This window comes from Choloepus didactylus, chromosome 16, assembly GCF_015220235.1.
Source record: "Choloepus didactylus isolate mChoDid1 chromosome 16, mChoDid1.pri, whole genome shotgun sequence".
Lineage (NCBI taxonomy): Eukaryota > Metazoa > Chordata > Mammalia > Pilosa > Megalonychidae > Choloepus > Choloepus didactylus.
In genome coordinates this window covers 381,385-395,604 of record NC_051322.1, presented here as the reverse complement: position 1 = coordinate 395,604, position 14,220 = coordinate 381,385, and the positions used below count along the sequence as shown (strand labels likewise).

At 44.8% G+C, this 14,220-nt stretch overlaps 1 protein-coding gene across 1 annotated transcript in view; it reads left to right on the top strand.

Moving 5' to 3' along the window:
- The first annotated feature begins 1,946 nt into the window (after positions 1–1,946).
- Positions 1,947–14,220, top strand: part of RBFA (ribosome binding factor A) — a 28,893-nt gene continuing 16,619 nt past the window's right edge. Inside the window, exons 1-5 of the mRNA XM_037805682.1 lie at positions 1,947–2,196; positions 4,259–4,301; positions 4,921–5,097; positions 5,828–5,940; positions 8,225–8,309. Of these exons, the coding sequence (XP_037661610.1) occupies positions 2,027–2,196; positions 4,259–4,301; positions 4,921–5,097; positions 5,828–5,940; positions 8,225–8,309 (588 nt within the window). The 5' untranslated portion in view covers positions 1,947–2,026. The remainder of the gene's footprint in view (positions 2,197–4,258; positions 4,302–4,920; positions 5,098–5,827; positions 5,941–8,224; positions 8,310–14,220) is intronic.

Sequence of the window (14,220 nt, the reverse complement as noted above, 5' to 3'; positions counted from 1 at the left end):
TTGTCCCTGCTTGCAGGGGACTTACATTGCAGTAGGAGAGACAACCCAAAAAAGTAAAAATATTCTGTCACCTGGTGATAAGTGCAGGGGAAACAATAAATAGGGAAAGAAAGTGCCAGTCCCAGGGCCTGCTTGCAGAAATTTTAGGTGTGGTGGTGATTATGAGGTTGGAATGAGTATACCTCCTGTTCCAGTTTATTGCCACTATGCAAAACACCAGAAATAGATTGGCTTTTAATAAAGGGGATTTATTAAGTTACAAATTTACAGTTCTAAGGCAATAAAAAGTATCTAAGGCATCTACAGGAGGATACCTTCATTGAGGAAAGGCTGATGAGGTCTAGAACCTCGGTTAGCTGGGAAGGCATGTGGCTGGCATCTGCTTGTTCTTTGCTCCTGGATTCTGGTTTCAAAATGGTTTTCTCCAGGATGTTTCTGGCTCTCTTAACTTTTCTCACTGAGTTCCTGTGTATCCTTGCTGGGGCTTGTGTCTCTCTTAGCTTCTCTCAGCTCCTGTGCATCTTTGCTTGTTCTCCCAGGGCATTTCTCTCTAAGCATCTGGGGCCCCTCTCTTAGCTTCTTCGGGGCAAATTCTGGGCATCATCTCTTAGCTTAGCATCTCCAAATGTCTTTCTGTTTGTGTCTCCAAGCATCTGGGTCTGTGTCACTTCTTAGCTTCTCCTGGGGGCAAACTCTGGATTACATATTTTAGCTTCTCTCCAAAATGTCTCTTTCAGTTTCTCTGAGCTCCTCTCTGGGTTCTTTTAAAGGACTCCAGTGATCTAAGAGCCACCCTGAATGGGTGGGGTCACACCTCCCTGGAAATGATCTAATCAAAAGGTCTCACTCTAACCACAAGTCTAGTAAGTCTGCCCCCACAAGATTGCATTAAAGAACATGGCTTTTGTAGGGGGACATAAATGGGCTCAAACCCGCACTCCTCCTTTCTGGAGTGGTTTTCAATCTGTTCCTTTTTCTCTAGATAAGACTGGTGAGGAAGTATCACAGGAAAAAAAAATAGTATTATGGCATGAACAAAGGGATAAGCAGTTGAAACAGAAGAAGCGAAAGGCTTAGTAAAGTATGGTAGATAAGACGGGGGCTATATTCCAGCTTTCCGTAAACCACCCATGGAAGAGCGAGAGGGTGAAGGGGGGGACGTTCTCAATTCCTGGCTTTGTTACTCTGTGGCAGGAAGAGTTTCAATACACCTTTCACTATCGGTTTCAAGGTTTGAAACATTGTATTCCTTCCTCCCATACCTCTCACTGCAATCTGGCGGATTGTGTTTCCCAACTCGGCATGCCCGCGCCCCACAGCTCTGCAGCCTCCGGCAGGGATCCTCGGCGGCCATCCCAGTGCGGGGCGTTGCCCCACCCACGCACACCTCGTGGGCCCGCCCAGCCCACGCAGCCCTTGTCCCCGCCCACACGAAAGTCCCCCGGCCTCTCTCCCCTGTCCGCGCCCTCGCCCCGCCCACAAGCATGTAGCTTACCCAACGCACGCGTCCCTCTGTCCGCGCCCCCGCCCCGCCCCGCCCCGCCCACAGGCACGTCGCTCGCCTTGCGCAGGCGTCCCCTGTCCGCGCCCCCGCCCCGCCCACAAGCATGTAGCTTGCCCAACACACGGGTCCCTCTGTCCGCGCCCTCGCCCCGCCCACACGCATGTAGCTTACCCAACGCACGCGTCCCTCTGTCCGCGCCCTCGCCCCGCCCCGCCCACAGGCACGTCGCTCGCCTTGCGCAGGCGTCCCCTGTCCGCGCCCCCGCCCCGCCCACACGCATGTAGCTTGCCCAACGCACGCGTCCCTCTGTCCGCGCCCCCGCCCCGCCCCGCCCACAGGCACGTCGCTCGCCCTGCGCAGGCGTCCCCTGTCCGCGCCCCCGCCCCGCCCACAGGCACGTCGCTCGCCTTGCGCAGGCGTCCCCTTGTCCCCGCCCCGCGGCGTCGCTCCGCCCACGGGGACGTCGTCCGTTCTCGTCCGCAGAGCTGGCGGGGTCCTCCTAGGCCTCGTCGCGCTCGGGATATGTGGGCGGCGGCCTGCGGGCTCTGGGGACCCCGCACGGGTCTCGGGGCGCTGCTTGGCGGCTGCGATGCGGCGTGCAGCCTCCTTCCGGGATGCGCCCGGGCTCTCCACCGTTCCGCAGTGTCCTGCGGCAGCAAGAACCTACTCAAGAAGTTCGCCTCGAAAGCCCGGTAACGCGCCGGCCGGGGTGGGGCGGACCCGCGCCGAGGTGCCCACGCGGGCCTGGGCAGGCGCTTCCCCGGGCCGCGGCCTGCGGGTCCTGGGGCGGGCGGGCGGCAGGGAGGGCGGGGACGCCAGCCTCCCGCACTGGAGGAACGTTCCCGCTCTGCACAGTGGGGTAAGAGCAGCCTAAGTCCCTTAAAAACAAACGTATCGTGAACCTGCAACACGTTGAAAAATGAGGAAAAAATGCTATATGCATTTATTTTGATTCTTGTCACCATAAGCATTTTTCAGGAGAGCAGTGTCAACAAAGAGGCAAGAAGAAAAAATACAAGAATTTTCTTTACCTTTTATTGCTGACTTTCTTTATGACCTTAATTTGAGAAATAAAGCATGGCAGGGTAATTACCTTAAAAAAAGCAGTAAGAGATAAGTGCAATGTACTGTTTGCCACACACTTTTAATTCTACTAAGGTAAGTATATATTTTTTGTTTTTAATCGACTTTGTATTTTTTAGAAACTTTATATTTACATATGAATTGCAGAGTTCCCATAACCCCTGCACCCAGTTTCCCTATTATGACATCTTACTTTGGTTTAGTACGTTTGCAACAGTTCATATTGATACATTATTAACTAAGGCCCATAGTTTATTTAGATTTCCCTAGTTTTCCTCTGATGTCCTTTTCTGTCCCAGAATCCCATCCAGAATCCCGCATGTCTGTTTGGCTCCTCTTGGCTGGGATAGTTTCTCTGACTTTCTTTGTTGTAATGACCTTGCGGGTTTTGAGGATGCTGGTCAGACACCTGTGGGAAGCCCCTCTCTTGGGGTTTGTCTGATGTTTTCTGTCAGGATTGGTCAGGGGTGAGAAACTTTTGGAGGAAGACCACAGAAGCAAAGTGGCCTTCTCATCACATGCATCTAGGCACGTGCTGCCAGCATGACCTGATCACCTGGCTGAGGTGGTGTTTCTCAGGTTTCTCCACTCAAAGTTAGTCTGCCCCCCTCTTTTCATAGGGTACACTTTGGAAGGAAGTCTCTCTGCGGTCCACACCCAAGGGGAGTTCTGCTTCACCTCCTCGAGGGTGAAGTGTCTACATAAATTATTTAGAATTTTTCTATATGGGAGGTGAACCTCTCCTCCCGTTTTATTAAATTATTCATTTATTTATGAATAACTATAATCCAATACTATATTTTGTTGTTTGAATTGTTCCAGCTTTAGCCATTGGGAGCTCTCCCAGTTGGCTCCTGTGTCTCTTTAACATACCCCGATGAATGTGTTTTGTTTTTGAGCACTCCTTACTTTTTGGCACTATGGGATGCTCCATGCTCATTTTGTGTATTCCCTGCCCTGTTCCTTGAGTTGGCCCTTTCTCCAAGGAGCCCTGGTTCCTTTTATTGGAGAACGGTATTAGATACCAAGACCTGGCTGCTGGGTGTGCTTGTTGATACTGAGGTGTCTTTCTTTTAGGTCCTCTCAGCTATCAGAGCAAGGAAATATATGTGTTTATACTGACCTGTGTGTATATATATGAATCAAATAGCTATATATGTAACCATCTGTATCCATGTGAAGCTAAACTTGAGTTCATATTGAGTCTGTTGTAGCCCGCTCCTCTTGCTTCTCTGTAACCTTCCACTCCAACAGTGAGAAAGCTGGCTCCCACCATGGCCATCCACTTGCTTAATTGTTCCATTCCAGTAGACATATATGGCAGCATCATACCCCTGTGGGAAACAACTTATATCAACTAGAGGATAGTGCTTTTGTGTAGTTTGGTAGGTAAATTTATAAGATCCTTTTTCTCTGCCTTTGGGCCTAGAAATAGACTTTAAGTAAAAATTATGAGGGTGAACTAAAATGGGTCACTGCTTCTCCTTCCATAATTCATGTTGTTGTCAATTAGATACCTGAATCTTTTCGATACAGATTAGTAAAATTTCTGTGTCTAAGTTTAGCTCATTAGAAGCATAGTTGTGGTAGCAGAACCTCTTGACTTAGCCTATGTAACTTAAAAAAAAATTGCCATCACTGTTGAACATAATTTTTATTTTTTCCCCATAGAAAAAAGTTTTGGTATGAAAGTCCTTCTTTGGGGTCTCACTTCGTAAGTATAGACTAGCAGTGATTATCCACTTTATAGTTTTGATTGGAATTAAGTTTTAAAAGTGGTAAAGCTCTTGCTTTGTAGCCTGTTTCTGTATTTGGAGGTGGGAAGTATCTGTATGGATGGACTGGTTGCCATTGGAATTTAGATTATTTTTTAAAAATTCACTGACACTAAAGTTTTCTAGAATGTTATATCTAGTATCAAATTCTAATGTGGTAGTGAACATTCAGTTTTTAGTTGAACTGTAACTACTGTAAAAGTTCATTCAGTTGAAGGGTCTTGTTAGAAGTTTTGCAGTTATTAGTATTAAAATAAATGCATCATGTGTACTAAAAACCACATCTTTAAAGGATGATTTTTGGGGGGATGTGAATTATATCAGTATAAAAGAATCTTTGAAAAATATATTGTGGCAGTACTTTTAATATTGGAAGAATGCTCAACAAATCTAGAAGGATTTCTGTCTGTAGAATAAACTACCTTAATGAAAACTAAGATGGCTGAGAGTAGTATTTATCTTTCCAGTTGTCCACATCCTTCCCCAGCCTTCTTTTTTGTAGTTTTTTAGTGTACGTTTGTAGTGTTAACTTTTTGTGTGTGTCTTTTCTTAATGAAGACTTACAAACCATCCCAGATGGAATTCCTGATGAAGAATACTGCAAAGAAAACCAGGAAGGAAGACCATGTGCGCCTGAGGGCCCTGAATGGCCTTCTCCACAAAGCCCTCGTGGACCTGCTGTGCACGTCACAAGTGAGCCAGGAGATCTATGACCTGAACGTGGAGCTGTCCAAGGTAGATGGAGGCGCCCAAATGCCGATAATCTGTACTGACGGCACCAGGTCTAGCATTTCACATGGCACAGTCTTGCCAAACAGTTAAAAATAAAACACCCTATCATTCCCTTGGTCTAGTTTTGGGTTGTGGAAGTGATACGAAGTCTGGCGGTTTAAGTGCCTAGTTGTAGGATACACGTGTTCTCTAAAAGAGATTTCACAGCCTGCAGATGGGGGAACCTTTGACTGACAGCATTGTCAGACATTGTCAGTGTGATGAAATGAGACATTAGAAGATGATCTAAGGACAGATCAGAAGTGGATGCATCTTTATCTCAATACCAAGAGAAAGTAGGTGACTTCTTGCTGTCTCTAAAATTTAGAGTAAATTTAGCCAAAGGAAATAATAAGGCAAGTAAGCAGTAGTTTAAGCATTTTTGATGAGCCCCTCAGGTGAACCGGTGCTGTGGGAGCTGGGGTTGGATTAAGCCAGCTGGTTTACGTGACCTGGAGAGGAGAGAAGACGGGGGCTCAGTTTCTGTGGTGTTGCTTCACCTGCTGTGAACTGGGCTGCAGAGAAGGTGGTAGCCTCCGGCCGAGCCTCACTGGAGTGCTCGTTGGGGGTGATCAGGTGTGCCTAAAAACAAAGAACCGCTGACTGGTTAATTTTTACTTCCTGAAAATTGTTTGTCAATAGAACACCTATGTAAACCAAAAAATAACTTGAGGCCGGGGTGGGTGGGACCCAGGTTTCTCTGACTTCAGATTTCTCTGCCTGCCGTGTGTACTGGAAGACAACCCTCTCTGCTGAGCAGAACAAGCACATGCAAGCCATTCTGCAGAGAAGTGCAGCATACATAAGGTGAGAACATGCTGCTTTCCAAGTGTAATCACTTCTCGTTTGCCCCTTGAATTTCCCAGCTATGTTTTAGTTGTAGGTGGACTTAATTTCTCATTAAATATTTTTGCTTTTATGGAAAATTTCGGAAGCTTTTTCTGGATTATCAGAGTATAATTTGCACTTTCACATAAGCCATAATCTCAGTGAGTGGTTCTCAGAGTATGGTATTGAACTGCTAGGTGTCCTTGAGATCCTATCAGGGGGGTTACGAGGTTGAGACTATTTTCGTAATAATATTAAGGTGTTACCTGCCCTTTTACAAAAACAATGTCAGGTAAAGCAGCTGGCGCCTCCTTGCCAGTCAGTGCGGTGGGGTCTGAACCAGCTGGCGGTGGCCGCTGTCTTCACTGCCGCATGCCCACAGTAAAAGAATGGCCAAGGCAAAGCAGTAAAGTCTAGTGGTTTTATTAAATCTTGACCCTTGGTTACATGCCTGTTTAATGTTGCATGTGATAGGAAGTACGCATAAAAAGCTCCTGCTGTACGCTGAGGTCTTTCTGGGGTACACACAGCTGCAGACCACCGCGGGGCTGTTAAAGTGCTCTTCCCTTTTGCAATTATGTATCTGTGTGACGCTGGATTTTCTTCAGATATTTCAACCAAAGTAAGATTGCGTCAGAGTGAATGTAGAAGCAGAACCCAGATGGTGGGCATTAAAGAAATTTGCAAGTATGTAAAACAGTGCCACTCTTTTCACTAATTTTTTTTCAATATACTTAAGTGTCTTTGTGAGCACTTAATGGGTTTATTATTTTAAATGAATAAATATCATTAAAATTTCTTTTGTTATCTCAGTTTTAATTTCAAGTAATTATTGATAACTATCACCAACGTAAACAAAAGCTCTTTGGGGTCCTCAGTAATTAAGAGTATAAAGGGGTTCTGAGACCAAACTGCTACTCTGGGTGATGGTTGAAAAAAAAAAAGTCATTCTTTAAAAATGCAGAAAAACCCATGGAACTACACTACACAAACAGTGAACCCTAAGTTAAACCAAGGACTTTAATTAATAGTGCAATTATAAAAATGTGCCCTCATCACTTGTAATGCACGTTCCACACCAGTGCAAGGGGTTGGTGGTTGAGTGATGTATGGGAATCTTGTATTTTATATGCATGATTGTTCTGTAAACCCACAGCATCTCTAATAAAGGGAAAAAACAAAACAAAACAAAAAATTAACATTAAAAAATGCAGAAACCCAGCTCCCTACATAGCACTGTCAGAGAGGGCAAGTCCCCCTTCCAGCTACTGCTCTCTGCCTTCTGTCCCTTTTGCCTCCTTCCCTTCTATATCACACTCCATTTTTAGGAGAATGGGGTAGATATTGAAAAGAGAGAGTCATCCACAGAGCTTATTCCAACAGAAACTTCTAATATTCTCATACACTGCCCACTTCAGTTCTACATCGTGTTTGCTGACATCTGTTAGGATATTCCCTAAAAATCTCTAGAATCATGTCTCCAGGAATGGTCAATTAAATTCAGTTTTCACTATTTAACAAAAACAAGATATTGAGACGTTTTGTACAAGCATTGAAGTAACAGGATTGTTTGCTGATTAATTTTTAGGTAATCACAAAATTCAGTTGAGTAGACTGTCCCTTTCCCCAACTATTCCAATCGCCTAAGGTCTCCCCTCCCTTACTGCCCGCCCCCTCATCTGTGGGGTCTTGCCTTGCTGACTGCTGTCCCCTCGGCCGTGGGGTCTCGCCTCCCTTGCTGCCCATCCCCTCGGCTGTGGGGTCTCCCCTCCCTCGCTGCCCATCCCCTCGGCTGTGGGGTCTCCCCTCCCTCGCTGCCCATCCCTTGGCCGTGGGGTCTCGCCTCCCTTACTGCCCGCCCCCTCGGCCGTGGGGTCTCGCCTTCCTGACTGCTTTCCCCTTGGCCATGGGGTCTCGCCTCCCTCGCTGCCCATCCCTCAGCTGTGGGGGTCTCCCCTCCCTCACTGCCTGTCCCTCGGCCATGGGGTCTCCCCTCCCTCACTGCCTGTCCCTCGGCCGTGGGGTCTCCTCCCTCACCGCCCATACCCTCGTCTGTGGGGTCTCGCCTCCCTCACTGCCTGTCCCTTGGCTGTGGGGTCTCCCCTCCCCCACTGCCCACCTCCTCGTCTGTGGGGTCTCACCTCCCTTGCTGCCCGTCCCCTCAGCTGTGGGGTCTCGCTTCCCCACTGCCCATCCCCTCTGCCATGGGGTCTCCCCTCCCTCGCTGCCATCTGGCTAAGCCCCCTGGCTTTTGTCCCTTCAGGCATCTCCTGATGGCCCAGCAGACCCTGAGGAATGTGCCGCCGATCGTGTTTGTTCAAGACAAAGAAAACGCAACTCTAGCTGAGGTGAGGATATTAAATAACTGGCTTCTTATAATTTAAACTTTTATCAACTTTTAATTTAAGTTGATTTTTAAATATTAACAAAATGGCATCTCGAAGGGCACAGATGAAAAGGAAAGCTCTTTTCTGCTCCTGTACCCTGTTCCCAGTCCAGTTCCCCAGGGAACCACTTTTTCTGGGTTTTATGTTTATTTTTGTGCTTCTCACGATAACTCTGAGCTAGTAAACTAAGTCTCTGTGACTTGGTTTATAATCTGGAGATGCACAGAATTGCCTCCCGTCGTCTTCCCAACTCTGAGCAGTCCACTGTTCCTTTACTGTCCCAGGGGGTATAGGAGTGACTTTCTCTTCTGTAACTAAAGTTGCTGTTATAGTTATTTTCCTCGCCTTAGATATAGATTAATTATAAAAATTTAAAACCTGTAAATAATGTATTTTTGATCAGGGTGGTTATATTCTGGTTATTAAGATGTGTTGTACTTTAAATAAAACAGTAAATAGCATTTTCAGTATTACAGTTAGGTAACTATTAATCACTAGGACTAGGGAGTATTTGGATCCACAGAGGGAACAAAACCTAACTTGACATTTTTTTCTTTTGTTATTCATTATGTAAGTAACACTGAAAACATTATACAGGTAACTTTGACAGATACATGATTTCCTTAATTGGGAAAAGAAAGAGTGAATTACAGCCCCTGCTTTAATGATCAAGTAGAGCTTCGGTTATGGAAGTGTGTTGTGAGGACACTTGGCGAGGAACTCCGCTTGGGGGAAAGAGATTGTCTCTTCTAGAGGATGCTTGCTCTAGGAAATGCTCGGAGCCCTCCTCTCACTTATCTCCCCCATCTCCCCGCGTCTTGACTTTTCCCTTTCTCTTGGAGAGTAGAGGTCAATAACGATCAGTGGCAAGGTCCGCTGGCCAGAGCCTGTGCTGCTGCATTCTTGGGGTGGGTGCCCTGGGGTCCCAAGAGGCAGGCAACCTGGGGACAGGGCATCTCCCAGGCCTCTCGGGTCCTGCCCGAGATGAAGTGGTGAGGGGCCAGACTGTGGCCCGTTTTCGAAGGGTTCTCCTGCATGCCTCACAGCTTGCCGTGGACCAGGAAAGGAATGGGAAAGTCAGGTCCCCTGCTGGTCTGTCTTTCCTTGTCCTGAGACCTGTGTCTCACTCTAATTAAAAGAAGTGAGTGCAGTTGGGATGAGGGAGGAAAAGTCTCTGATTTTGGCACTTATCACTTGAGAGCAGGATCCTTACTTAGTTATCCTTGTCTGTCCTAGTGCAGTATTTTTCAAACATTCATACACATTTAAAAAAAATTCTTGTGGTAACCCTGTCTCATGATTTATTAGCTGTCCGTCTGTTTCCCAGGGGCCACCAGACTGACGAGCGCTTGCCCAGTGCATGCCTAGTGGAGCCCGGCCTCCTCCAGGGACACCGCATTACCACCACCTCCCTGGCTGCGTGGGAGTGGGTCCGAGCTGACTCTGATCTCTTTTAAAGACCCGCACGGAGCTGCTTTCCTCTTAGGCAGTGACGCAGTTAGGAGAGGTTCAAATAGATGCACAGAGCAGAAGAGAAGGAACCTGATGGTGTGTGTCAGCGTATCAGAATTTGATGTTGCCTTTGGTTCTTTCCTTAAACTTGTGAAATAAGTTTCATTGAGGTATAATTTACATACAATGAAAAGATACTTGTTTCGATAAATTACCTCTCCCACTCAAGGTGTAGAACTTTCCATTTGCCCCAGACGGGTCCCTTGAGAACCTGTGCAGCCAGCCCACCCTTGTCCATTGATCTGGTTTCTGTCGCTGTCTGAGTCTGTCTGGTTAGAGTTCTAGGAGTTCACGTCAGTGGAGTCGGGAGGTATGTGGTTGTCCCGCCCACTGCTTTTGCTCAGCACATGTTTTTGAGACTCGTCCGTGCTGGTTCACATATAAGTGGCCCCTTTTTTGTTGCCAGGTGCAGCTCTGCTATGAATAGACTTCATTAACCCGTTCGCCTCTTGGTGGGCCTTTGTTTTTCCCCAGTTTGAGGCTGTGACTCGAGTGGCCATGGCCACTTGTGTCCAAGTCTTTTGGTGGGCGTATGTTTTTATTTCTTCAGTGGTTTTACCATTCACACTCCCCCAGCACAAGAGCCGGTTGGTCCTTAGCCTTACCAGCAGGTATTGCAGTTCTTTTTATATCGGCTCCTCCAGTGGCTTAAGTTTGTATTTCCCTGATGACGCATGATGTTGGTCTAGCATTGCCTTTTGTGGAGTGTCTGTCTGGAGCTTTTGTCCATTTTTTTTAAGGTTGTCTGCCTGCTGATTTATTGATTTGTGAAGGTTCTTCATATATTCTGGGTAAAGTCCTTTGTGAGATATATGTATTGTGAATATTTTCCCCAAGTTTTTCATTTTGGACAAGTACAGTCTATCCTTTTTTGGTAGTAACATCCATTCTGTTCTGATTTTTCTCCTGGGTATGGGTCATGTTTCCTACTTCTTTTCCTATCTGTAACTTTTTACTGGATGCTGGAAATTGTGCCTGTTACATTGTTGAGTGCCTGTGTTTTGTGGTCTTCCTTTAGAGGGTGCATGTGTTTTGGCAGGCCATTAGTGACTTGCAGACCAGCTTCATTCCTCTGAGGCTTTTGAGTTTTGTTAGAATTCCTCTACCATCGTCTTCTAGGGCTAGTTTACCCCTGCTGTCCAGGGGTGACCCTTCTGAGTCTTGTCCAGGTGCCGCAGGTGCTCTACCTTGGCTGGTGGGAATGTGAAGGTGTGTCCTTTCATGGGATCTCTCCTAGTGGTTCTTTGCCTCATGGGGTGCACACCACCTACTATTCAGTCAGGGACCCAAGGGGAGTGGCCTCTGGCAGTCCTCCTGTGCACACCCCTCCCTGTTGGTTCTCTGCCTACTCCGCCCCCGGACCTCGGACTTCCATCCTGTTGGTTCTGAGCCCTCTGAGCTGCCGGGACAGTGGACAGAGTCGGCGTCTGGAGGCCGGGGCATCTCAGGGCTCGGCTCCACACTGCTCCCTCCCTCAGGGATCACAGTCTGTTGTTGCCTGCTTTCGACTCTGCTAGTCGTTTGTGGCAGGAGGAAATCTAGTACAGAAAGTCCATCACCGCTGGACTTTGTTTCCCAAGTCAGGTTGATTGAAGTACAGTTTACATATAAGAATAATTCACCTCTTTTAAAGTGTATACTTTGAGGCATTTTGACAAGAATTGCCACGTTTGATTTTTTAACTCCTTGTAATAGTGTCGTACATTTGTTCTAATTTATGAAAGAACTTTTTTATATTTTGTTAAACACAGTCATCATCTACAAGATTTCCTGAGTTATACATTCCCATATTTTAACTTCTAGCTTTCCTTCTGGTGACATACATGTCTCTAAACTTCCTCTTTCTACCACACTTACACTGAATTCATCACTCTTAGTTATACTCACAATAATGTGCTACTATCCATTTCCAAACATTTAAATTCAATCCAGTTAAGAGTTCTGCACATATTAAGCAACTGCTCCCTGTTCTCTAGCCTCATTCTATCTCCTGATAACCTGTATTCTAGGTTTTATGTCTTTGAGTTTATACATTGTAATTAGTTCACGTTAGTGAGATCATACAATATTTGTCCTTTTGTCTGACTTATTTCACTCAACACAAGGTTCTGAGGGTTCACCCATGTTGTCACGTGCTTCAAGACTTCATTCCTCCTTACTGCTTTATAATACTCTATTGTATGTATATGCCACGTTTTCTTTCTCTATTCATCTGTTGACGTACACTTGGGTTGTTTCTATCTTTGATCAATTGTGAATAATATTGTGAATATTGGTGTGCAAGTGTCTGTTTGTTCAGATCTGGGTATATCCCGAGTAGTAGGATTGCTGGATCCTAAAGCGACACTTTACTTAGCTTTCTGAGGAATCACCAAACCATCTTCAACAGCAGCTATACCATGTTACATTCCCACCAGCAGTGAATAAGTTTTTCTATTTCTCCACATCCTTTCCAACACTTGTAGTTTCCTCTTTAACAGCAGCCATCCTAGAAAGTGTGAGATGCTATCTCATTGTGATTTTGTTTGCATTTCCCTAATAGCTAGTGAAGACCAGTGTCTTTTCATGTGTTTTTAGCCATTTGTATTTCCTCTGGAAAAATGTCATGTCTTTTGCCTGTTTTTTAATGGGGTTGTTTGTCTTTTTGTTGTTGAGTTGTAGGATTTCTTTATATAGTCTGGATGTCAAACTCATATATATATATATTGTTTCCAAATGTTTTCTCCCATTGAGTCACCTGCCTTTTCACCTTTTTGACAAAGTCCTTTGAAGCACGGAAGTATTCAATTGAGGAGGTCTAATTTATCTGCTTTTTCTTTCATTGCTTGTGCTTTGGGTGTAAAGTCTAAGAAACTACCACTGGTCACTAGATCTTGAAGATGTTTCCCTACATTTTCTTCTAGGAGTTTTGTGGTACTGGCTCTTATATTTAGGTATTCGATCCATTTTGAGTTAATTTTTGTATAGGGAGTGAGATATGGGTCCTCTTTCATTCTTTTGGATATAGATATCCAGTTCTCCTAGCACCAATTGTTGGGAACCTTGTCAAAAATCAATTAACATAGATATGAATATCAATTTAATTCCATTGATCAGTATATCTATCTTTATGACAGTATTGTGCCGTTTTGACCACTGTAACCTTATAATATGCTTTAAAGTTAAGAAGCCTGCATCCTCTCACTTCGTTCTTCTGTTTCAAGATGCTTTTGGCTTTTGAGGCCCCTTACCCTTCCAAATAAATTTGATGATTAGCTTTTCCATTTATGCAAAGTAGGCTGTTGGAATTTTGTTTGGTATTGCATTGAATCTTTAGATCAGTTTGGGTTGAATTGACATCTAAACAGCATTTAGCCTTCCAGTCCATTAACACAGAATGTCCTTCCATTTACTCAGGTCTTCTTTGATTTCTTTTCACAGTTTTTTATAGTTTTCTGTGTATAGGTCTTTTACATCCTTGGTTAAGTTTATTCCTAGATTTTTTTAATTCTTTTAATTGCTATTATAAATGGATTTTTTTTCTTGGTTACCTCATTGGATAGCTCATTACTAGTGTTTAGAAACACTACTGATTTTTGCTTGTTGATCTTGTATCCTGCCACTTTGCTGAACTTGTTTGTAAGCTCTAGGAGTTTGTCATATATTTTTTTCGGGACTTTCTAAACGTAGAATCATGTTGTCTGCAAATAATGGAAGTTTTACTTCTTCCTTCCCTTGCTCTAGCTAGAACTTCCAGCACAATGTCGAATAATCGTGGTGACAGTGGCCATCCTTTTCTTGTTCCTGATCTTAGAGGGAAAGCTTTCAGTCTCTCACCATTGAGTGCAACGTTAGCTGTGGGTTTTTCATTTACGTCCTTTCTCATGTAGAGGAAGTTTCCTTCTGTTCCTACCTTTTGAAGTGTCTTTATCACAGAAGGATGCCAGATTTTGTCAGATGTCTTTTTTGCATCAATCAAGATGATCATGTGGTTATTCCCTTTTGATTTGTTAATGTGTATTTCATTGATTGATTTTCTTATGTTGAACCACCCTTGCATACCTGGAATAAAACCCACTTGGTCATGGTGTGTATTCTTTTTAATGTGTTGTTAGATTCCATTTGCAGGTATTTTGTTGAAGATTTTTGCATCTACATTCATTAGAGGGGTTGGTCTGTAGTTTTCTTTCCTAGTGGTATCTTTATCCGGCTTCGATATTAGGGAAATGACTTCATAGAATGAGTTAGATAGTCTTCCCTCTTCTTCAATTTTTTGTAAGAGTATGAGCAGGATTGGTATTAATTCTTCTTCAAATGATTAGTAAAATTCACCTGTAAAGCCATCTGCTCCTGGACTTTTCTTTTTTGGGAGGTTTTTGAT